The sequence below is a fragment of the Mustela putorius genome, unplaced genomic scaffold (genome assembly GCF_011764305.1).
Source record: "Mustela putorius furo isolate JIRA1106 unplaced genomic scaffold, ASM1176430v1.1 tig00001451_pilon_pilon_pilon, whole genome shotgun sequence".
NCBI classification, from domain to species: Eukaryota; Metazoa; Chordata; class Mammalia; order Carnivora; family Mustelidae; genus Mustela; species Mustela putorius.
In genome coordinates this window covers 588594-613020 of record NW_025421748.1, presented here as the reverse complement: position 1 = coordinate 613020, position 24427 = coordinate 588594, and the positions used below count along the sequence as shown (strand labels likewise).

At 53.2% G+C, this 24427-nt stretch overlaps 1 protein-coding gene and 1 long non-coding RNA gene across 2 annotated transcripts; both read right to left on the bottom strand.

Moving 5' to 3' along the window:
- Positions 1 to 4663: 4663 nt before the first annotated feature.
- On the bottom strand, positions 4664 to 9041 carry LOC123394102. Its single transcript, XR_006608879.1, has 2 exons — positions 8266 to 9041; positions 4664 to 7200 (listed from the first exon to the last, which is right to left on the bottom strand). It is a non-coding gene; the product is annotated as an uncharacterized LOC123394102 (long non-coding RNA).
- Positions 9042 to 11401: 2360 nt separating this feature from the next.
- On the bottom strand, positions 11402 to 13866 carry LOC123394101 (transcription initiation factor TFIID subunit 4-like). The gene is made up of 2 exons (XM_045087763.1): positions 12122 to 13866; positions 11402 to 11946 (listed from the first exon to the last, which is right to left on the bottom strand). Exons 1-2 carry the CDS (start codon positions 12454 to 12456, stop codon positions 11565 to 11567), a joined length of 717 nt encoding a protein of 238 aa, XP_044943698.1. The 5' UTR covers positions 12457 to 13866; the 3' UTR covers positions 11402 to 11564.
- Positions 13867 to 24427: the final 10561 nt, after the last annotated feature.

Sequence of the window (24427 nt, the reverse complement as noted above, 5' to 3'; positions counted from 1 at the left end):
GGCACCACGCCCCTTGCCTGGCAGAGACCCCCGAAGGCTGTAGCTCAAGGACCCAGAACCTTGAAGGGAAGCGCTGCGGACCTTGGCATCTGCGTGTGTCCGTCTGCGTCTGCATATCTGCCTCGGGGGCCGCTGGCTGGGGGGGTGTCAGACAGGGCCGCTGCCCCGTGGTGGAGGGCTTCCCGGGGGAGGCGCCCTGTCCCGAGGCCCGCTGCTGCCCGCCCCACCGCCCGGACGCTGCCCCCGCGGCCGCCTCTGTCCACTCTGCTCTGGAGAGGCGGGGCCGCACTGGGCAGGGACAGGGCCCATCAGGGCCAGCTGCACTTCACCGTCTTTGGGGGGGGCGGGGGGCAGCACCTTGAAGTCTGGGCAGGGACGGCGACCCGCGGGGATAGCCCTTCCCTGGCACGCGGCTCTCTGTGCGCTCCCCGCGTCTCCGCTCCCTCCGCCCCGCTTTGGTCATGGGTGTCCCTGAAGATCCTTCCCAACTTCACGGCAGCGACCCTTCACGGGCTCTCGGGACTCCGCGCAAGAGTCGAGTCCAGCCTGGCGAGCCGGCCGCCCTCCCAAGAGGCCCCGAGTTCGGTCCCGGCACCACACCAGCGCCTGCCCACCGGCCAGCCCACGCGAAACAAAAGCTCGGGTGTCCTCTGGCGCCCGCGTCCCCCCGCCCCCGCCAGAGTGGACACGCGCCCGCGGAGAGAGCGCAGGTGCCTGCGCGTCCGCCCGTCCGGTCAGTGCCCGTGCACCGCGCAAAGACGCAAGACGAGCCCTGTGCGCTCTAGGGTTCGCGCCCTGATGCGGGAGACCCACCGCAAACACCCGCGACTGCATGAGTGTCCGGCTTGTGCAGGACACCAGCGAACGAATGAGCCAACGCCTGAGCTTGCAAACACAGCGAAGCGGAGATCCAAAAGCCGCGGTCCCTGAAGGCCCCGCCACTACTTTAGTCTCGACACCTAGAGCCCAGCCAGCAGCAGAGGCTCGTGCCTGGCGCTACGGGCACGTGCGAGCGGACACTAATTCGCCCCCAGACCCCTTTCCAGCGGCTTATCTTGGGACTAGCGAGCGGCATGGCATTGAAATTATAGACAGCCTTGTCGGAATACGCGGCTCTCTCTGAGACCACCATCCTGAAGCCTGGAGGCTGGCCTTGGGGATACCAGTGAAAGACCCCTGGAGCGACATGGTCGCCCCAGGGAGGCGCAGGCATAAACATTTAATGATGACACATGGGGAGAAGCACCCTGACAGGGGCGCGTGCACAGGGAAGTGGAGGCAGGAGGGACAGGTTACCTCTGCAGGGGTGTGGAGGGTGATCAACAGGGGAGGGAGGGAGTGTTCCTAAGACGTCCTTTGAGTGGAACCTTGATTGAAGTTTAACAAAAAGTTGGAAACAGCAGGTATGTTCCCAGCAGAGAAGGAGGCAAGAACAAAGGCAGAGCAGGGTGAAGGGCAAACCCAGAGTGCAGGGATGCCGAGCAGTGCAGGGGTGGCCAGCGGTGCAGGGGTGCCGAGCGGTGTAGGGGCGCCAAGCGGTGCAGGGGTGGCCAGCGGTGCAGGGGTGCCAAGCGGTGTAGGGGCGCCGAGCGGTGCAGGGGTGGCCAGCAGTGCAGGGGTGGCCAGCGGTGCAGGGGCGCCAAGCGGTGCCGGGGTGGCCAGCGGTGCAGAGGTGCCGAGCAGTACAGGATGCTGCGGGAGGAGGGCAGGCCAGCCAAAGGATGCTAAGGCCAAAGTGGACCCTGTAGTCCATGATTTTAGGAGGCTGCTGGCAAAGAATCCAGAAACTTGCATTTAAATTCAGATGCAGCTTCTGAAAGACATGCCCAGCAAAGCTGCCCTGCAAGGTGGGACAGGGATGGCCGCGTGGCCTGGACCACCAGGGCTGGGCTCGCCGTTAGGAATGCAGCCTTTTGAGAGGGCTACCTGGTGGGAAGCCAAGAAAGGAAGGACAGGAGTGGAACCAGTTTCTGGCTCAGGCAGACCAACAGGAGAGGAGGGCCCCGAGCCCCAGCTCAGGTGCTGCTGACCAACCCGGACAGCACTGCTGCGGGAGCTACGTTCTGGAAAGGTGGGATCCTGGGTGAGGACCCTTCTGCTTCTCTTTTGGAGGTACCGTCCTTTCCCCTTAGAGTCTACAACCCGTACCCTACCCTTCAGCAACAGGTGCAGGGCACAGCCAAACAAGGCCCTTTTGTCTGCAGTGGGAGTTGCCGGGCCTCTGAAGAATGCGGTCCACCCCTCATGGGGAAAGCATCTGTGTTCTCCACATGGGACTGGAGTGAGAATCTCGCCTTCTGTGCCTCCGAGCAGGAGGGATGTCTCCACCTCCATTCCTATGTGTGTCAGAAGCTTCAGCTGTGAGGGGTGTTCCCTGATCCCTTACCAATCTCAGGTCTGGCGGATGAGCCACAGACCCCTCGCAGCAGGTAAACACCTGGGACCATGTCCATTCACAAGGGCACTGAGTCTCCATTGCTCTTAGCTCGCCCCCGCACAGGCCTCCAGGAAGACGGGGCAGGTGTGCACAGAGCTCTCCACCCTGCCCCGCCGCACCCTGTCTTGGGCTTCCCGATTTACTTCCTCATGGAATTTCCCGTGCCATACATCTGCACGCTTGCCCCCTCCCTCACCCTTGCCTGGCGGACACACCTGTCATCCCAGCTCCCCAGGTGCAGCGGGACCAGAACTTGCTGCCCGCGACGGGGCCTTCATTCCCTTGGCATCCTGCCTCCGGCCCCTGGCCATGCTCCAGCCCCACCTTGGCAGGGGCTGGACCAGGTAGGGAGCAGAGTGGGTCAGAAGCAAGGGAGAGAGGAAACAGCACACGGGAAGAAGGGGACAGAAGGAAGAACCCAGAAGAGCAGCAGGGGAAAGGGAGGGAAGAGGAAGAGGAAAAATGCTGCGGCCACAGCAGGACGAAGGGGAGACGGGGTATAAAGACGGCTGAGTGGGGAGGCCTGGGACAGCAGCAGGAGGAAGAGGATGGGGCTGCGGACCAAGAGGAAAGGGGACGGCCAGCAAGAGCAACAGCAGAAACCTTACTTTGTCCTGGCCTAGTGCTTCTCAAACTTTAGTGTGAATAAAAATCACTTGGGGGGGTGTCATCTGGGGGGCTCAGTTGGTAAAGCGTCTGACTCTTGATTTTGACTCGGGTCATGATCTCAGGGTTCTGAGATCAAGCCCACGTCAGGCCCCTTGCTGGGACTGAGCCTGCTTACGAGCGCTCGCTCTGCCCCTCCCCCCACCTGTTTGCATGTTCTTGCTCGCTCTCTAAAAAAAGGAAGAAAGAAAGAAATCACTTGGCTTGCTTGTTGAAATACAGATTCCTGGCCCCTAATGCAGACTTCTGATGCCTTAGGTCTGAGCAGGCCCTGGAAATTTGTTGTTTTTTTAGCAAGCAGCCCTGGAGCTTCAGATGAAGGCATTAAGAAACGCTGCCCTGAGAACCCCTTATGGCACATAGGGCACTATGGCAGTTACCCTCAGGATGTCATATTTTAAATGCTCAACTTTGGAACCCAGTTGCCGTGCCACCAATGCAAATCAGGACTCCGGTGTCAGGCTGGCTCTGCCCTCCAGCCGCCTGCGGAAATCGGGAAGGCTGGCAGATGCTTCCTGACTACCGGAGTCTCATCTGTGGCGTGGAAGGTTAAACTAGACCATCTCTCAAGATCCTATTTTAATAGGATCCTAGAAGGATCCTACTTTCCTGAAAGGTGATGGCCCTTCAGATCTAGCTAGCTGGATTCTGTATTTGGAAACCAAAAAACTTGCCCCAAATTCCTCCTCCTTCTAGCCATAGGTGTGAGACACAAGTTGCCTGTTTAAACACAGATTTTAGGAACGGATTCTGTGCTCTACAACCTGCTTTAAAGTTGATGCCACTATGTTAAATTAGGTGTGTAATTTTTTATTCACATCTTTCCTTGGAATATCTCCAATTCTTTGCAAGGGAGATTACTTGTAAATCGGTAAAGCGCGGGAGTCAAGGTCAAGGTGTCAGCAGGCTTGGTTTCTCGTAAGGACTCGTAGCTTGCAGTGGCCTCCTGCGTGCTGTGTCCTCACATGACCTCTCCTCTGTGCCGCATCCCTGGCATCCCTCTGTCTGTGCAGATTTCCCCTTACGAGAATTCAGTCATACTGGAGGACCCACCCCAACCGCCTCAATTCTGTTTCCTCCCTCCTTAAAGGCCCCACCTCCAAATAAAATCACATTCTGAGGTACTGGGGGCTGGGGCATCAGTGCATGCCTCTGGGGTGGGTCACCAGCCAGGGGCTAGCAGGTGGCTTTACACGAAAATGACCCAGCAAGGGATAATGATAATCACCTAGGGTGAAAAAAAAAAAAAAAAAAAAGCAGCAGCTTATTCCTTCTTGAGAACTCGAAGTGGAGCATACAAAGAGAAGCAGGTGGTCAGACATGGGGAGAAATGCTGACCCGGTGTCTATCCACAGCCTCTTCTGCCCCACGCACAGCTCTCCCGGATGCCTCCCCGCAGCGCTCAAGGTCCCCTCACTGGGTGTGCTCTAGAATGAGAATGAGTCTCTCAGCAGTGCTAAATTCCCAAGCATTTTTCTCTCCAGGCAGTGCCCTGATTCATCATCTCTTGAACACCTAGTTCCTTGTTTCTGGTTTACTAAAAAGGAAAGACCTCCCACATTGACCTTTGAAAATGGCTTTTATTTGGAAGCTTGGAAACACCAAGAGCAGGAAACAATGTTGCCATGTTCTGCGGTGAGGTGCAAACTCTATTCTGTGTTCTGTTCTAGTTCCCTTTCCTGTGGTACAAACCACCCCGAACTTAAACAAAACAAAACAAAAACACTGTATTATACTCACATACTCTGTGGGTGAGGAGTTCAAAATGGGACAGCTTGTCTCAGCCACAATGTCTGGGCTCTGCTGAGAAGACTTGAAGCATTAGGGTTACTTGACCTTAGGAGATGGGAGTCCTCCCGAGGCTCCCTATTTGCATGCCTGCTGGTCAGTGCCGGCCTGGCTGGAGGCCCACACGGGGCCCTGCCATGTGGCTGCTCAGGCTTCAGGGCAGGGTGCCTGGCCTTAAGACAGAGCACCCAAAGGAACCAGACAAGATGTTTTATCAGCATTCACGATCTAGCCTCGTTTCTGCCGTGGGTCATGCACCAGCTGGAACTCGAGGAAAGGGAGCAGACTCTGCTCCTCCCGGCAGAGGTGTTCAAGATCATGTGGTAGGGAAGCAGGAGATACTGTGGTGACCATCTTTGGAAAATACAATCACCAAAGTTCACCCTCAGGCCACAGTACTTCACAGCCTTCCCACTGGCAAAATGCCCACCTCCCCTGCTCCGAGACCACTGAGCCCCGTCCCATCGTCATCCAGTTCAAGGCAGTCAAGGCAGATCCAGGTGTGTGGAGTTATTCAGGGGCACAGCCGAGTCCCCCTCCTCCTGTCTATATGGCGGTGACCTAAGTGACCAGCCCCCATCCCATATGCAGTGGCTGTGGACACATGGGGGGAATAAGAGACACACCATGCCATGGGTCCCTAAATGATTCTGAACTCGAGCAAGGCACAGACGACCAGCTCCTAATTAGGGCTCAACCCTGCCCCTCTGTTCTCTGGCTTTGTTCTCTTCCGGGTCCTCATTCCTTTGCCTGAGTTTGACCTTGACTTTGCTGCTGAGTGGTTGTCTCAACCACCTCCCTGCCTGTACCAGCTGAGGGGTTCAAAGGTCTCTTTTCCTTTTGCACTGTTTCTTCGCTTTTAGTCCAAGCTGGTACAATTCTTTTAAAAACTTTGAGCACTTCTTGGGTGTTGATTATAATGTACTCCATTAGACAAAAAGGTGTGGCCACAAATCTCTCAAAGACAGACCTTTCTTGACCTCTGGCTCGACGTGCTGCTGTGGAACCCTGCCTCAAGACTTTCAGAAACCCCAATAGTGAACAGCGAGAGAGGAATTTTCTGGAGGAGAGCTTTGTCGAGTTAGGGCACAGGAGTCTGACATCATTAAGCCCAGGTAATAAACTAATGGAGGTGACCCAGCCCAAGGAAGTCACACCACTGGCGAGGGTGGATTTATACACCTGAGAATCTTGACTACTGGAATTGTCGGATGAAGAAAACAAACTCATTATGAAAGACATTTCAGGATGTATGGCCACAATAACAAAGATGAGCATACAAGAAACCACCAGCAGTGAGTGATGCTTTTAAAATAACACTCACACATGGCTTTTTACTAAACATGGGGTGTGTGGGGGGGAGTACTTCTAAATGGAAAAACCTGGGGGACGTCAACTTAATGAATCAAAATGACCTGCATCCACGAGACTCTGCCACCTTGTGCCTCCTGGATGTGACCAGTGGACCAGGAAGGGTACAACATCACGTGTGCAGAATTCCCATCAACAAGGAGTGGAGTCTGAACCCAACCAAGCATGAGGAAACAATTAGATTAGCAACATTTGAAAAAAGGGCTGATTGAACTCCTCAAAAGTGTCAGAATGATATGAGAAATTTTTTTTAAAGCCTCAGAAACCATTCTAGATTAAAAAAAAAAATAGGACAGTTAATGAAGTGAATAATTCTTGGTTCTATTCTGGATTGGAAAAAATGATTAAAACATTTAAAAGTATAATTGGAACATTTGAGTTTGGTCTAGATGTTAGATAATATTACGTTTCAGTGTTAGATTTCCTGAATGTGATATTTATATGTTTATCTGGGACAATGTCCTTGTGCTTAGAAGACATGCATGAAAACATTAAAGATAATAATAATTGAATTCTCTATGAAAAAGACTCTTAAATGGCTCTCCAAAAAAAATATTTGTGTAACCATGCACATGTGTGGACAGAAAGACATAAAGCAACTGGCAAACAGTAACAATTGACCAATCTGGATAAAGAGTAAATGGATGCACATTGTGCTCTTCTTGCAACTTTTCTGTAGGTTTCAATTTTAAAAAAAAGTGAAAGGAAAATATTACCAACTGTAAAAAGTAAGTAGCACATACCGTGTTAATTAATCCTATGAACTCGCACAGTTGAGCTGGGCCTTCCTCTCTGCAGGCTTCTTACTACCCACTTCAGGCCAGGCACAGTGAGATGAGAAAACTCTCCCAAGGTCGCAAAGACAAGTGTTCAAGTGTCCGACAAGCAGAAACCAGAAAGCCAGAGTCCTTCTGCTTACACCCACATATCTCCTTCACCTGGACTTAATAGAAAAATTCACATAAAGGGTTCTGCTCCTTTTTGTATCCATGCGTAATCTGCTACATAGATGAAAAGGTATATTCTGTCAGGAAGAGAATATAAAAAAATCTAAAAAATGAGCTTAGGTGTGCTGAGGGTGGGAATCACGTTGATATTGATATTCGTTGGTTTTTGCTTTTCATTCCTTTGAAGTTTGGCCAGGGGGAGGGTGAGAAAAGAGATTCACGCCCCAACCAACAATTTAGGGAGTCCTGGAGCGGAACGCTGCTTGGACTTTGGTATCTCTCAGCTACACATTCTCCTTCCCTTCGTTTATCACCCGTGTGTCACCACCTCCCACAAAGGCCAGCCATCTGGCACCTCTGGGCCACTGGCCAGCCCAGGTCTTTTGGACCCAACCTCACGCCCACGGCAAGTTTCCGTGTGACTTACAACCGTGAAGGAAAGGAGATCGGGGAGGTGATTCAGTCAGACCACTATGGAGCCAGAAGAGAGCTCTGTCATTCTATAGGACCAAACCCAGTCCCCATCCAGGATTCCTAGGCTCAGGGCTCAGGTGTGAGCTTTTCTCTTGCTTCCTTAAGAGGTGGACACATTCAAGTTCTGCTTTTGCAACTAAGAGTCTACATGTGGATTTTATGTGTAATACGTTAAATAGTAGCTTTAGAAACCTATTAAGTTTTCTGGTTGACCTTAAAAAATTGCCTTGTTGTGGAAGAGATATCGACCACCCAAGGAAACAGAGCCTGGTATGTGCTGAGCATCTGTAACTCCAAGGTATCATCAGACACAAGATGCGGACACAGACGGTTGCCTGGGACAGTCACAGACTCTCCACCAAGGAAAAGCACATCATGGGGAGGACAGTGGTACAGGAAGTGCTAATAGAGATCTTAGAAAGGTCAATTGATAGAGAAGTCTCCCACTGGCAAGAAGGCGTGGGATTTTGTGCAGCCAACGTAGAGACATACAACACAGAGATGGTAGTTCTCTTTCTGCTCTGCTTCAGGGAGAAAAATTAGGCACAAGAATGACAGAAGAGAATGGTCTGATCCACTCACCTCTCGTGACATCCAGTCCATTCCTATGTACACGCACCCCACCACCGTGCCACACACATGATCATTTCTCTGGTAACACAGGAGCTAAAACCAAGTCGAAACTGCCATCTTGAAGGGATTGAACACTTTGTGAACTGTGCACCAAGCTCTGTTTAAGGTTAGTATTTCTTCAAGTCACAGGAAGAAGAAAAAGCAAAGGTTGTTACCTTTATCGGTACATCTTAGCTCTAAAAATAATTTTAGTGTTATCCCCTACAGTGTGCTGGGTAGACGCAGAGACACGGAAGTGAGTGACATGCAGTCCCTTCTCTCCAGCTGCTCCTGTGCATGGGGATGAAACCGGGGCCTCGAACCAGTAAAAGAGGAGAGACGGACAATCCAGAATAGATAGAGGACGATGCCCGAGGCAGGCAGCACCCCAGTGAGTATGGGAAGAGAGAGGATCCGTACCTAGAGTCTAGAGGGGACATCTCCCCCACAGAGACAGGAGGAATGGAGGAGAGAGTAGATAGTGACGCGGTGTGTACACAAACAAGTCCCCAATATTGTGACTCTCAGTTTGTGCTGGAACCACTTTGGGCCTTGCTGGATTTGTCACCAAAACAGTCTCAGAAGTTTCCAAAGTGGATAGCTTATATTAAGAGAGAGAGAGAGTAGAATCATTAGATTAAGGACTTGTAGGGAATTTCCTTATTTACAGTTAGGAGTTATTTCTTTAAAGAAGGCATCCTCTGGGGCGCCTGGGTGGCTCAGTGGGTTAAGCTCTGCCTTCGGCTCAGGTCATGATCTCAGGGTCCTGGGATCAGGCCCCGCATGGGGCTCTCTGCTCAGCAGGGAGCCTGCTTCCCCCCTCCTCTCTCTCTGCCTGCCTCTCTGCCTGCTTGTGATCTCTGTCAAATAAATAAATAAAATCTAAAAAAAAAAAATCTTTTAAAAAAAGGCATCCTCTGTAGATATCTTCTTAATTGTTACGATAAATGTCACTGAAGTTAACATTTCTCATAAAAATTCCACTGTTTTTTAAGAAAGTAACTGATTGTTTATAGAACAAGATAAGGCAATGAATTACTGAAGTTATTCCCAAAACATAAAGAGATAAATCCTGAAAATGGACTAAAGAAATACAAGCATCTAGGTCAAATGCCTTCTGCCACTAATTTTCTAGTTTAACTACAATCCAGTAAATTGATCTTCCAAGCCTGCGTCGAGCACAGTTTCTGAATCCGGTCCTGCAGAAGTCCTGCAAACTTGATGGGACACAACAGGTAGAGGTGGCTTTGCCTCTGACTCGCTAATGACGTTCACTCTTTAGCTGTTTGCTTTAATCAGAGTTAGTAGACTCCAGATAGACTTAGATCAAGTCCCTTACAGCTCAAGCGACAGAGGAAAAGCAAAGAACCTGGAGTCAGGCAGCACCGCTCCTGGATGTCTTCCCGATGACAAAGAGATCCCTTGGGGGTTAATTTTCATTCTCTAGACTGACGAAAAAAGCACATGAGAACAGGAGGCATGAAACCAAGACCGCTGCATAGACCCTGGCACACTGAAATTCTATCCTCTGTGAAGAAGAACAAGAAAAATGTACCAACAAAGGAGGTAGAGAACAATACTACACATATTCCTGGGTTCTTTGGGAAAAAGTCTCCTCTGAGAATTCATAACTGCAACCTGCCATCATGTGGGTTTGGGGTTCATGTCCACACTGTCTGTCTGGTGTCAGAAACTCCGAAAGAAAAAGTGAATATACAATGGCCCTAGGTTGGCAACAAACCCGAGCTTGGAGCAGACGCCAAAATCAGCCACACCTGGAGGGAGAGTTATTCAACACAGACCTCACAGGAATCCCACAGACAGAGCTAAGCCCAGCACAAGCCGGAAAGTGGAAAACCCAAAGAATGTGAGTAAACAAGCCAGCAGGAGCAAGAGTCAGCAAAAATAAAAAGCTCAGGTAGACATCTCGGAACAGAGATAACACCACTGATGGTTAGAAAACTCAGAGATTTCTAAAAATAAGTAACTTTTCAAGTATTACCAAGTTAAAGATAAAATTTTAACATAAATAACTATTAAAAAGCAAGCAATTTTGAAAAAAAAAATTTAACTTCTAGAATGGAAAAATGGTGTGACTGAATTTAAAGCTAAGAGCAGATTAAATACATCTGCAGGAAGAATTAGGGAACCGAGGTAGACAGATCTGAAGAAAGGAAATGATCCAGTGCAGAGAAAGAGATTTAAAATATGAATGAGAAGGGAAATAACACAAAAGTAGAACGTGAAGTTCTGGTGTGTGCCCGACAGGAGAGCGGACAGAGAGGACAGGGGAAGGCAGAGGCTCACAGATAATGGCCAAGGATTTTTCTAGAATTGGTGAAAAGCACATGTCCTCAGATGCACAGAGTACCAAAGAGGAGAAATAAAAACTGTGCACACTTTAGCCAGGTTCCACGTATGCTTTGGGTGTGAGAGTCCTGCACAGCAGCCACAAGCCGGGAGCGGAGGTCCGTTGTTACGCACAAACGGCCCTTCGGGTGTTCGGGCAGGAAGCAGGACGGCCGCCCGGGAGGAGAGCCCTTCTCACCAACCTCGTGCCCTGCGCAGGCACTCGTCTTCCGCCCCCGCACACAGGCGCTCATGAACTCCTCCGTTCACGCGTTCTTCCTTCGTTGCTTCGATCACACAGTCCACCCACTGAGGTCCTAACGAGGGCCACGCACGGGAGACCCGGGAGCCGCGCTGGGAACGCAGCCCACAATCCCTGCTCTCGCAAAGCTTCTGGTCCACCCTCCGGCGCTGTCAGCGAGGAAACACAGCAGACAGATTCAGACCCCGAGAAGTAGAGACCAGCCGGGATAAAACACAGAGGGACAGGGCCGGGGAGACCGTGGCGGGCCTCTTCCGTCAGAGTGCCCAGAGAAGCTTCCCCCTGGGAGCTAAGACTAGTCTGAAGCCTGAAGACGAGGCAGCAGCCGGCATCTCGGAACAGGGACCTCAAGAGCAAGGCCTCGTGGCTGGACCAAACCTGGCTCTGTTTAAGGAAGGGAATGAAGCCCGGGGGGGCCAGGAGCTTAGCCTCGAGGCCAGGTGGAGAGATGTGAGGCCAGCGAGAGGCAGGGACCGCTCACGGGGGCCCAGCAGGCTGTGCCAATGAGTCTCTATTTTATTTTTCCCGCTTTTGGAAGCCATACATATGTTTTTAAGCAACGAGTGGTGAGACTGGACTGACATCCGCGGGAGATCCTTTGGTCACTATGCGACGGCTGCATTCCAGATGCAACAAAAGAGAAAGTAGGATCCCAGGTTCAACCCCCAGGGCAGTGGCCCAGCAGAGCTGGTGAAAGCGGGTCAGGGTGCAGCCGCGGAGATGGGAGCAGCCGCGGAGATGGGAGCAGCCGCGGAGATGGGAGCAGCCGCGGAGATGGGAGCAGCCGCGGAGATGGGAGCAGCCGCGGAGATGGGAGCAGCCGCGCGGAGATGGGAGCAGCCGCGGAGATGGGAGCAGCCGCGGAGATGGGAGCAGCCGCGGAGATGGGAGCAGCCGCGGAGATGGGAGCAGCCGCGGAGATGGGAGCAGCCGCGGAGATGGGAGCAGCCGCGGAGATGGGAGCAGCCGCGGAGATGGGAGCAGCCGCGGAGATGGGAGCAGCAGACAGACCCGGGACACAGCTCAGAGGAGACACCGTTCTGCAAGGGAAATGGAACCTCCACTTTACTGCTCTCAGGCACCTGAGGCCCGTCTTGCCTGCGGAACCCCACTGGACCAGCTTCCCCTTTTCATTTTTCCCGCCTGCCCCTACCCCAGAGCCCAGCTAGGCACCTAGTCAGGTGACCTTTGTGCTTGAACCCGAAGAAAACTCACGGAAGTGCAAGCAAGAGAGCCGCGAACCCGGTCCTGGTCCAGGAGCAGAGGGGTGGGCCTCGCGCCAGGCCAGCCGGGCGGAGCCACACCAGCGAAGGGAAGTGGGAGGGACAGTGAGGGGCAGGAGCATGCAGCCCTGCAGAGGACATGGGGGCGGGGCCTGCAGATGGCCTGGGGCCTGCGGGACAGTTTAAGGAAATGAAAGAAGTGGCCTCGATGAAGTGAGATAAAACTCGGGAACCACGGGCCCAAGCACACAGTAGTTCTCGGGAAGGTGGCGTCCCCTCCAGACCCGGGGCCTCGACGCACAGGGAACGAGTATGTCTCATTGACATCACAATGTCCCGTCGTCAGCAGCCCGGGAGTGCACCTGCTGGATGTCTGCGTGAAGGAGCAGAGCACCTCTTCCAGGAAGGCTGCCAGGGGATGATGGCCACGCTGGCCTGCTGTGGCCACAGGCAGGGCCCTGCCCGGCTCCCATCAAACTGGTCGCCTCTCCTCAGCAGCCGCCGGGCCCTACTGCTTGTCTCCAGGGACCATTCACCCGCACAGTCCTCGAGGATTTTCCTCTTTGCTCTTCAGAACTCCGTGGCCCCTCAGTCCCTGCTGGGCAGCTGTCCCGCGGCCTTGCTTGTCGGTCTCCCTGCCGTTGGTCACTCGCGCCGCAGGCCTCCTCACCGGCCCCGAGCTCGGGCTCCCCAGCTTCTGCTGGCCTCTCCGGGCAGCCGGGGCCTCGGGGCTCCCGGACTCCAGCCGGCAGCCCGCAGCCCTCTCCCAGCTCACCGCAGCCCAGCGCGGCCCTGAGGGGACACATGGGGCCGAGAGCCCGCACGTCCACTCTGCCCGTGACCTGCAGACCCCAAGCGCGAGCAGGAGCTGAGCTTTCAGCCGGATGACACCGCCCGCACCTCACCCTCGCGCACCAGCCTGGCGACACCAGAGTGACACGTTGGTCCGTTTTTCTGGCCTCCTGCGGCGCCGGAGGCGGCCCCAGGGCGCCCAGCGAGCGCTCTGCTGTCACCGGACACACGCTTGCACCCCGACCCCACATCTCCTCACAGCAACTGACACACTTCTTGAGTCCTCGAGCGTTGGTGTCTGCGTTTGCAAGACGGCGGGACCTGTCGCGGGGTCGCGGTTGAAAACTGTTGTCTTGGTCTCCTCTCGGGGCAGAACAGATCAGCCCAGATTCCACTGCTCCAGGCGGCACGGGGCTCGTGGGCGCGCTGCAGGCCGGGCCGTCAGGACACTGTGGCCGGCTGGGGCTGGGGCTGGGCTCCTGCCGGAGGCTGCCTCACGCACTTGCTGGGCTCCGGGGCACGGACACAAGGCAGGAGCTGCTGCGGAGGCCTCAGCCATTCCCTCCATCCCCGGGGGCTGGCACCCTGCGCTCCCGCGTGGTCCCTGCGGTGTCACTGCATTTCCCGTGTTGTGGTCAGGCTCCCGAGGGACACGTCCTGAGAGAGAGAGAGAAACAGGTGCAGCAGGTCCCTAACGCCACAGTGTCAGGTCCTCTACCTTCCGCTCCTCTGAAGCATGTCACTGCTGCTGACCTGTGAGGAAGGGGCAATCAAAGGCTCCTCCGGGGTCTGAAGGCGCGTGAAATTGTGCCCGCATTTCCGAGGGCCTGCAGCCCAGACCGCGCCTGGACTTCCACAAGCAGCTGCAGCTTCTAATAGGGTTTTTTTGATCCGATGACTCAAGAAATAAGACAGAGGGCAGGCCTGGGGGGCTCAGTGGTTAAGCATCTGCCTTCAGCTCAGGTCACGATCGCAGGGTTCCGGGATCGAGCCCTGCATCGGGCTCCCTGCTCAGCGGGAAGGCTGCTTCTCCCTCTCCCACTCCCCCCTGTTCCCTTTCTCACTGTATCTCTGTCCAATAAATAAATAAATAAATAAAATCTTTTTAAAAAAAGAAAGAAGGGGCGCCTGGGTGGCTCAGTGGGTTAAGCTGCTGCCTTCGGCTCAGGTCATGATCTTGGGGTCCTGGGATCGAGTCCCGCATCGGGCTCTCTGCTCAGCAGGGAGCCTGCTTCCTCCTCTCTCTCTCTCTCTCTCTGCCTGCCTCTCTGCCTACTTGTGATTTCTGTCAAATAAATAAATAAAATCTTTAAAAAAAAATAAAAGGAAAGAAAACAGAAGAATGTCTCCATCCTCATCTTCACTGCCACAAACACCACCCTGCGCGGAGGGAAGGTGCCTGTCGATCTAGGCAAGAGCTAAAAGGAAGGATGAAAAGGAGAAACAGAAGCGAATCGTGTTGGCTCTTACTCGTCCCTTGCTCCACGCCAAGCCCCACAGCAGAGGCTCACGTCCCCACCGATCTGAGCGCTCGGGACAGCCCCACGGCTTTCCATGCTGCGCCTCGGCTGCGGAGGAAGAGCCGAGGGTGCGCACACGCTGACGCGCTGTCCGGGGACAGCTGGGAGGGCTCGCGGGAGCGGAGGCAGCAGGCCCGACCCCAGGGCCCACGCGTCCATCGCTGCGCCCTCCGCCTGGACAACTCCCGGCATCGTGGGCTCCAACCTCCGTTCTTCCTCCATCGGTCGCTGGAATCCGAAGAGGCATGCGAAGAAGCAGGCGGGCTGGAGCCCGAGAATTCCAGAAGGAGAGTGGCCGGGCTGCTGCAGACACGGAGAGGGCAGAGCCCATGAAGGCCACCAGGACAGCCTGGCAGCAGGGGGTTGGCACGCGGGGACTCAGCACTCCCCCCAGACCGCGTCTCAGGAGAATCCAGGGCTTTCCCACCTTTGCTCCAGGCTGAGGAAACAGCCTCCTTTGAGCTGACACGTGTCCTGACGGTTCGCTGGGCAGCAAGCAGGAAGAGGCCCTTGAACAGGGACAGAGGAAGTCCCGTCATCAGACTCCGGCCTCCTGGCCGGGCCTCCGGGAGGTGCTAAGGAAACGGTGCTCGGCCGGGTCCTGGGCGACAGGGGCATCGCCTGGCCTAGACCCGAGCCCGGCCCGCGAAGCTCCCACACAAGATGAGCTGCGTTCGCACTTGGCTCGCGAGGCCCGTGAGGCCGGAGCCACCCCTCCCGCAGCGGGACCCCCTCGGGGCCAGCCGGGGCCCCTGCGGCAGCTGTCCCTGCACACTGCCAGGCCCGCAGGCCCCGTCTCCACGGCTCTTCCTGTTGTCTAAGCTCCCGGCAGTTCTCCGCTGCCCTCAAAGCACCTCCTCCTCCCACGGAATGGCCTTGGGAGTCTCCCCGTGCTGTCTCCTTGAGGCCGGTCACTCAGACAATACTGACAAGCATGTCCCACGTGCGGAACCGGCAGGGAACAGGGCAGGCCCGTCCTCACTCCCCGGTGCCAGGAGTCTGGGGGTTTCGCGAGAAGGAGAAGCGAGCTCCGACCTACCACAAAGGAGGCGCTCTGGGTGGGGGACATCCAGAAGAGCACCCCGAGCCCTGTCGGCAAACTGTCCCGACATCGAGCTGAGAGGGAGCCCACCAGGTGGACGACGCGCGCTGAGTCGACGCTGCCCGGGTGCTGAGCGACAGCACGGGCCAGTCACTTGGGCTCTCAGCCGCGATGACTCGTCCTTTTCAGGAGTCCCCTCCGCAGTCCCCATGTGAGGCAGGAACGTGGCCCGTGCTCGGTGTCCAGCAGCCCCCTCGTGCCCCGGGCTGTCTGGCGGAGGAATGAAGGAAGAGCAGCTGCTACACCTGCCCAGGGCCTGCCCCAGGGCCTGCCTCGTGCTCCAGCCCCTCCACGCCAGCCCCGGTAACAGCAGGAGCAAAGCCGCGAGGCTCGTCGAGCTCTGCCCATGCCGTTCCTCTGCGCGTGGGTGTTGGAACCACTGGCGTCGCGGGCAGCATCCGTCTGCACTCTGGGCCACGTTCCTCAACGGTGAACCATCTCGGGCGAGGGGCGGCTGAACACTCTGCCTGGCGAGGAGGTAAAATGTGAGTTTTACAGGAAGAAAAAGATACCAGAGGGAGCAGAATGAAAATTTCACATGAATTTCAAAGTTGAAGTCAGGAAATCAAAGGCATTTTGGCTCTCTGGCGGGCAGCTTTAGGCTCGGCCCCAGCATCTGAAGGGAGACCCACTTCCCCTCGCCTTGGTCCGGCTTTGGGGTCCCTTGTCGAAGCTCTCACACAAGACCTGCCCTCTGAGGGTGCCTTTGACGTAGGAAGGCACATGCTGGTGCCAAAGAGGCAGCTCCGTCCAGCCATGAGCGGGCCTGGAGAGCCGCAAACCCAGCCAGAGGGGACCCTGGGCAACAGGAACAAAGCATTCACTCTTGTAGTGTTTCCAAAGCAGAGAAGCTCCAGGTTACTTAAATGAGCAGCTTAAAAACGTCATCAAGGACCCACGTTCTCTCCATGTTCTCCATCTGCCGTCCTCAGCTTCAGGTATGGGCTCTCGTGCACCCCAAGATCGGACGACATCGGGCACACTCAGGGTGGTATGGCTATAGACCTCTCGCATCTCCAAACGGCTGCTCCCACTGCAAGCACTGTACACTCGCACAGGACACAGGACGGTGAAAACCTTTCCTACCTCACATTCCTTTCAAAGAAGAACTTTCCCGGTTGGTTCCCCTACTCTAGCAGACGTCCCCTCCCATCGCACTGGACAGAACTGCAGCACAGAATCACAGGCAAAAGGAACAGAGCCGCTGTGAGTAGACTGTCCCAATTCCTGGGGCCGGTCTCCCTGTCTCCCCCGAGTGCAGTGACCAATACCCAGGTCTAGTCTGGCAAGGCAGAGTGAGGCTGATGGGTGTCAGCACAGGGAGAACCAGCAGAGCGAGGAATTCGGCACCTTCCCTCAACCCCAGCACGGAGAGCCCCATGGGACACGTGAGATAATTAACTGGGGAAAGAAATGCCGAGTGGCTGCCTGTGTTCACGGGAGCCTGACATTTTCCACAGAGCACGTTATGGCTGTGTCTAGCTCCGGAGTGCCCATGTCACCCGTGTGTCCCCCAGAGGGATCTGGGAGCGCAGGCAGAAGTCCCATGCATGAAAGCTGGACCTTATCGCTCACCCAGCTCTCCTAGATCCTACACATCTCACTGCACAGAGAAAAGAACTAAGAACAGAGAAAGGGCTTGACTCAGGTCAGACCATCGGTGGCCAAGGCAAGATGGCAGCCTCTCAGGATGCTATCCGCCTGTCTGCACAAAGCCTCTTGGCTCCAGCTCAAAGAGCCATCACACAATTCAATAAATACCTACAAATAACCAGAGTCCCATGGATGCCACAGGCCATGAGAACAGAAGGGCAAGAGGGCGTGATGGGAATGACTTTCTTGAAGCATCAACATTTCTCAAAACATACAAAAAGCGAGCACACTTCACCTTGGAGTTGAACAAAACTGAGCTAGTTCATCATCTGCAGCTTATAGGGACGAGTTGTAGGACGCTGCAGGACAAAGTGAAAAGAGCATTTAGCAATTCAATTAAAAATAGATATGATGCTAGACTGTAACAGATGAATGTGTGTTTCAACTATCGAAAGAGAAAAGGCCTTTGTTCCCGGTTCCCATTTCAACACTGACACAAATAGGGCCGCCTGCACAACTCACAGGCCCAAGAACTTCCTTTTTGAGATTCTCCCCTTCGCCATATCAAACATGTTAAGATCCCCCGATCACAAGTTAAAATGACTGATACATTGGGGTGCCTGGGTAGCTCATTCAGTTAAGCCGTCAACTCAGTTTCTGCTCAGGACATGATCTCAGGGTCCTGGGATCGAGCCCTGTGTCAGTCTCTGTGCTCAACCGGAGGTCTGTTTCAGGATTCACCCTCTGACCCTTCCTCCAGCCTGCTCTCTCTCTCTCTCTCTCTCTAATAAAGGAATAAATCTTTAAAAAATAATAATTGATATACAATATACAACTTGGTAATAATTTGTGTTGCATTTGACTAATTGAAACTTTTTTAACATTTACTTAAATATTAATGATCCTTTTCTGATGCTGTAGTTTTGAATTATATGTTTCCTATATCTATCTCAAATATTTTAATGGACCCTTAGAAAGTCCTGTAGGCCGTAGGCCGACAGCATCAAGTGGTTAAAGTGAGAAACTACGGACCTTTAGATCCTGTAATTCCACACAGGGAGCCACAAGGAGCCGAGGAAGACACTTGTCACACCAGTCACCCATCTTAGCGTTCTAATACGACCAACTCACATCTGTATAGCATTTTGTCCCTTACCCAGGTCTTTCACGTATTTTATTTCATCTGATTCTCTTCAACGGCGTAGTATATAGACACTAAATTTGGCTTATTGATAAGGAAACTTTGATTCAGAGAGGTTGGCTTACTTACTATCACACAACTGGTAAGGAATAAACCCAGATTCGAGGGAATGGTCCTAGCACACCAGTTCCTATATATCTTGGGTCACAACTTCAGCCCCTTGTTGACAACCAAATCTGAAGTTTTCTGCTTCATGACCGGGAGCGGGAACAACTGGTTGACCCAACTTCTCTTAGAAGCATCTTAGGGGCCCTAGCTGCTGCTGCTGGAATGCCATTCTGTCTGGTAAAATGGAGCCCATCAGAAAGATCTCAACTGTCCCACCAACACATATTTCTCTTCGGTCTGATTTCCACTAGAATGAGCACTGGAACAGTTGGCATATAGGTAACAGGAATCTGGAAGTGAGATCTGAGCCCTTGGACTGCTACTGCCCTGGAGTGGGAATCGCAAGGTAAGGGCTGTCACACGCGGGCTGGGGTAGCCACGGGTCTGCTGTGCGATTAAGGAAGACCCCTAATGTCAACCAAACCAGCACCCTGCTCTGGATGGTGTCTTCAACATGCCACAGTGGGAGTGGCTGGAAACACAACACCTGGACCCGAGACCTGAGCCCCGGGAAGAATGAAGCAGTCTGAGAGCGCCGACTGAGAGGGCACGTGCCGTCATCAACCTGCCTCGTGTAATGGCTCTGCTAACTCCTCCAACTTTAAGGCCTGCGTCCGTGGCAATGCCCTGGCACACAGCAATCCCCACACACGCCTGTGGATGACGCACTGCATCACAGGGCAGCAAAGCGGGCCTTCTCCCCATCCAGCAATCGTACTTCCAGATTCCAACATTACCCACTGATACTGAGAAGGAATTTGTGAGACAGCTGCTGCTGGAACAGGCCACAGGATTTTTTTTAAACTGAAGGCAAGGCCAAAGCCTCAGGGCCTCTAGCAGGATGGCTGGGATTTCTCCGACGGGCTCTATGTCACTGGACAAAATGGAGAGCCCAGGGCCCCTTGCATCCAGGAGGGCTGGGGTCAGCCCATTGGAGTGAGGTTGGAGTTTAGTAGGTCCAACTTGCTCCTTTGAATAGAATAAGATCAAATGTTATCTGGCCACATTCAGGCCCTGAATCTGAACACTAACTTGCCAGTTTACAACCCCAGGGACATGAAACTGAGCACCCAAGCTTCCTCCCCATGAACTTTGTGCAGCCTTGTCCTTCCTCCTCTTCCATGGTTGGTTTCAAAAAGGGGCAGTATGACACTGGGGAAAGGCCTCCGCCCCTACACTGAAAACTGAAAGTCTGGGAAATGACCATGGCAGCCAGCGTGCCCAGTAGAGGCACAAGTGTAACGCCGATGATAAGAGCGTAGGGTGGGCGAGTGCTTCCCAGTTGGCTGCTGTATTCCAGGGTCTGGAATAATCCTGTGGAGAGGAACACAGCGTGTGAGGAGAACCTCCATCCTCTCGCTCACCCGCTTCTTGGCCGAGCCTCACTAGCGATTCACAGACTTCTCCTCCGTGTCCTCATCTCTGGGTCAGCGGGAACTCTGTGTGAAATGACAATGACGGCCAACAGGGAGGTTGAAGACACTGTGGCTCGGGGTTCGAATGCGCTTTTTCTGCCAAGCCTGTAATCCTGTTGTTTTAGGCCTCAAGGACAGGGACCATTTAACATGCTTTTACCATTCCCACTGCATGTTTCTCAGTGCCGGGCAAGAAGTAAATGCTCAATAAACACGTGTTTACTGGGACCGTGTCAGTAAACGAAGCGGTTCAGTGGAAGACGCGTGACATCTGCAGATTTCACAAGTATTCCAACCAGAACTTCCTTTCGAAACATTCTTCCTCCAAGTTCTCCTTTGAAGGCCATTTGATTGTATTCATAGTGCTGATCCTGAAATTGTGACTCCCACACTTGACGCAGCATAATCTAGGGCAGGCACTGTTCTGTCGAGAGCTCAGAGGTTTCAGAGGACAGCAGACACGTCTCCCTTCCTGCCCTCCACGCACACGCTCCTCCCTTCACTCTGGTGACAGTGTGTGGTCTGAGACGAGGGGGAGGAGTTGTCATTACATGTTGTCTTCCTGTGACTTCTCACTGCACTTGGAAGAAAATCCAAACCCTTCCCACACTCCGCCCACTTCTCCAGTCTCACTTCCTGCTTCTCTCCGCCCCTCCATTTCCTACCGCAGGACGTATCTTGATTAGTTTCTTAAACACAGTCTCTTCTAGAAGTCTTCCCTGACTGGAAAGTTTTTCCGGGACTGATTCCTGCAACCCCCAGGTCTTGCTTTCACGTGACCTCCTTCCTTGACTGTGAAAATACAGTAGGGTTGCCCCTCACACTTTGTCTCTTCTGGACTTATGTTTTATCCTTGAAGCACTTCTTTGGATTTGCAAATGAGTATTTTGTTGCCTTCTCGGTCTCCCACAGTAGCCTGGAAACCCCGGAGAACACAGGCCACTTTAATTTTGTTTCTGATTGTGCCTCCACAGCCGGGCACAGGGCTCGACTCCGGGTAGGGCTTTCATAAATACGTGTTGAGCAAACGAATGAATGAATGCTTTAAGAGAAATCTGTCCCTTGCTCTCTGACTCTCCTATTTTCCCATCTCAGATCCCTCCTGGAGGCCAAGAAGCATTCTCTCCTAATCAGGGGACACTAAAACTTCTACGGTATAGATAAGTTAGGCCGCTGGGGGACACTGTTCATTGGTTCCTATCATGAACCACTAATGAATAATGAAGAAATGGAGAAAAATACATAGAATCAGATGAAGGGGTATGAAATATATGAATAAGATATGAAATATACTACAAATGAAATGTACCCCAAGTGAAGAAAAATGTACAGAATCAGGTAGGGAGTTATGGTAGAAATACGTCCTTAAAATGTAAAGAAAGTACTCATTTTAGAACTGCCCATCTCTTCGACAGACTGTAACCCCTCTCAAGTGTAGGTCATATGCTTCTGAAACAGAAAAAGGTTTCCTTCTTCTCTACTCACTTCCGTACTCAAATGTACGGGACTTTTCTGCCACACCAAGCAATTCTCCAACAGCCGTGGGTATCCTACACTTTAACTCAATTCTGACGCGATTTACCTAGAGATGGCATCAGATCCCACAGGCCAAGGGCCCAGTCCCACAGGCCTGGTCCCACTGTGACCTCTCTGCCCCAGGTCTCAGGTCATCTCCAGTATTCTGGCCAGCTATAACTCAAGAGATTCCCATGACCTTCAACCCCAAGCTTGATCATTTTCTCGAACGGCTGACAGAGCTGAAACAACAACAACAAAACACAGTTTCCTATAAGTTATTACAAAGGATACTGAGAGATACAAATGAACAAACAGCCATATGAAGAGATACATAGGGCGAGGTCCAGAGGGGTCCTTGCACAGCGGCTTCTGCCTGTCCTCGTGGAGTCTGGGCTACGCCAGCCTCCTGGCATGTAGATGCATTCTTCTTCACCAGCAGGGAAGCTCTCTGAATCCTACACTCAGGGAATTTTATGGAGGCTTCATTACATGGGCAAGATTGATTAAATCATTGGCCGTCAGTGGTTGATTCGACCTCCAGCCACTCCCCTCTGCCCTGGCAGAGGGGGAACTGAAAGTTCCAGCCCTCTAATCCCACTGGTGGATTGTCCTGAAAACCAGCCCCCACTGTGCAGTTATCTAGGGGCTTTCTAAAACTCACCTCATTAACAAACTCAGTTGCTGTCCTTGAAAGGCATTGCTGTGAACAACAAAAGACCCTTCCCACCTTAATCTCTCCTACCACTTAGGAAATTCCAAAGGTTTCAGAGCTCTGTGCCAGAAAAGGGAACAAAGACCAAATACATATTTATTTTAAGTCACAATATCACAACAACTCCAAGACTAATAGGGTTGTGTCATTTTGAGAAGATGACCTGGGATCTAGCAGAAGGCATCTGAGTGCCTTGGGAGAAGATGACCCAGATGGAATCTGCCTTCTCACTCCTCAGTCTACCTGCAGGCTCCCGGGAGGCTGAGCCCAGAGTAAGATGCCGGGCAGCCCTCCTGGCGTTCCCTGGCTGTTGTTATGGCCTCAATTAGATTACATAATTAGGGAGACGTACCCCTGCTTCCACCATAATTTTCCATGGGATTCGAATTCCAGGTGCCCAAGAACCAAGTGTCCTCAACAGACCTCAGCTCAGCTCAGCGGGTGTGGACAGAAGGCCGTCCGACGACCGCAGTTTTCTGTCCCGCGTGCTGTGTATTCGATAGCGTCGGACACGACGTGCGGCCACATCACTGGGGCTCGGGGGTTCCCGGCCGTGCTGAGGAATGTGCAGGCACCTTGCCCCACGTGTTGTGCCACAGTTGGCTTGCAGTTCCTTCGCTGCCGTACCTCCCTCGTCTGCCTCAAGAGCCTAGTTTTTCCAGATGCAGATTTATTACATTTAATATTGATAAACAGATTCTTCATAATCTCTTCCCTCTCACACTAACTCTGTGATCTTGGCAAAGTTAGCCTCTGGATAGCTCTGTCTCCTCATCAGTAAAATGAGGATTTTAGTGTCTACCCCATAGAGGTAGGGAATAGGTAAGCTCTCAGGAAGAGCACCCAGAAATGCGTAATGACAACTGGTGCTCAGTACATGTCACTTGATATGACGAATGTTGCTGTGTCGTTATTTTCCAGACAGCTCCTGGAAGGGCGGGAGCTGGGCTCATGCGTTCCTGGTTCCCAGGGGCCTGATTCAGTACTTGACACAGAGGGTCTCCACACACACGTGACGAGTCGTCTGTACTATTCAAATGCTGCTTGTCACCTAGCTGCTTGCTCCCTCACTGTGCAAATCCGAGAGCCCCAGCTGAGCTGTTGTTTCCTGCAAGATAGGGGATCCCCTTTGCCTTTGTGTGCCCCACCTGACCCGGCTCACATCAGGTTCTTGATGACTCGTCACAGAATGCAACTACTGTGTTTCTTAATCTGGAACAAGGAAATCATATGGGGCAAGTGCGGGAGCTCCCGGGGCAGTGATGTCATGACTGAGGAGTGGGAGGAGCCATCAAACCAGCAGAGTGTAAGATGGGGCTCAGGCAGGCAGGGAGTCAAGGTGCTTAGCCAAAGGCGGGACTGTGTACTGACTGCTCCTTGTGGGCAAAGCCCATGCTTCCTTCCTTCTCAGCACCTCACGTGGGGCGGGACACGTGCTCACTGCGTGTCAATTAAACGGAAAACTCATATTCCGAGGCAGGGAGCTTGCGCTGCTCCGCAGGGTTTAACAGATCCTTGTTGGCTCGCTCCCGCACCCACATACAGAGCTCCGGCCCCATTCTATGCCTGCTAGCGCACATTCTCCATCCTTGGCTAGACCCTCACCTCAGTTTTGACCTGGCAAGATGAGAGTCACACTTTGAAATCATGTTTGTGCAAAACTGCCGCAGACGGTCAACGCTTGGCTGGAACCTCTTCTTGGTGTGCAGGAAGGCAGCAACAAAGACTGGCGCCTCCTCTCAGGTGGGACACAACCCTTCTTCGCTACTCCTGGAATGTAAACTCTTTTTGAACCGAGTCGACCTCAGGAAATAGTTTTCCCCCAGTCCCAGGGCTCGGAGGAATGTTAGCAGAGAAGACTCTTCAGAGACAGACCTACCAGAACTACCAGGTCAAACAAGGCTGCTTCCCTTCCCATCATGTGTTAGAGAGGACGGAGCTCTCAGCTTTGATTCACCCCCCAGCACCAACCTCCCCTTCCAAACAAAGGCTAGGTAACGTGCTCTGGACAGCCAAGGACAGAAGAGCTAAATCTACCAGGGCCCTAGACAGTAGGGATGTGTGTCACCGCGCACCATGTAAAGGTCAGAGGTGGGACAGTTTCCGAGCGGGTGCATTCACCCGCACATCACGCATCTGGCTGAGCTCTTCTGCAGCTTTCTCCCACAGCCCCAAGATGTGCCGTAGGTCAGGCCCCATGTGCTGTAAACGATCTCCAGAAAGAGGAAAAGGGAATCTCCCTGTGTCCCTCTACCAGACGTCCCCTGTGTCTCGCGGCCAGAACTGGCACCGTCCAGCCATCCTTCAACCATCCGTGGACCAGGCAAGGCCACCAGA

Coding starts and splice junctions, on each gene's coding strand:
- LOC123394101 (XM_045087763.1), bottom strand. CDS start 12,456: ATGTCAATGAGACATACTCGTTCCCTGTGCGTCGAGGCCCCGGGTCTG. Junction 11,947..12,121: donor GCTCTCTTGCTTGCACTTCC/GTGAGTTTTCTT, acceptor TTTCCCTTGCAG/AACGGTGTCTCCTCTGAGCT.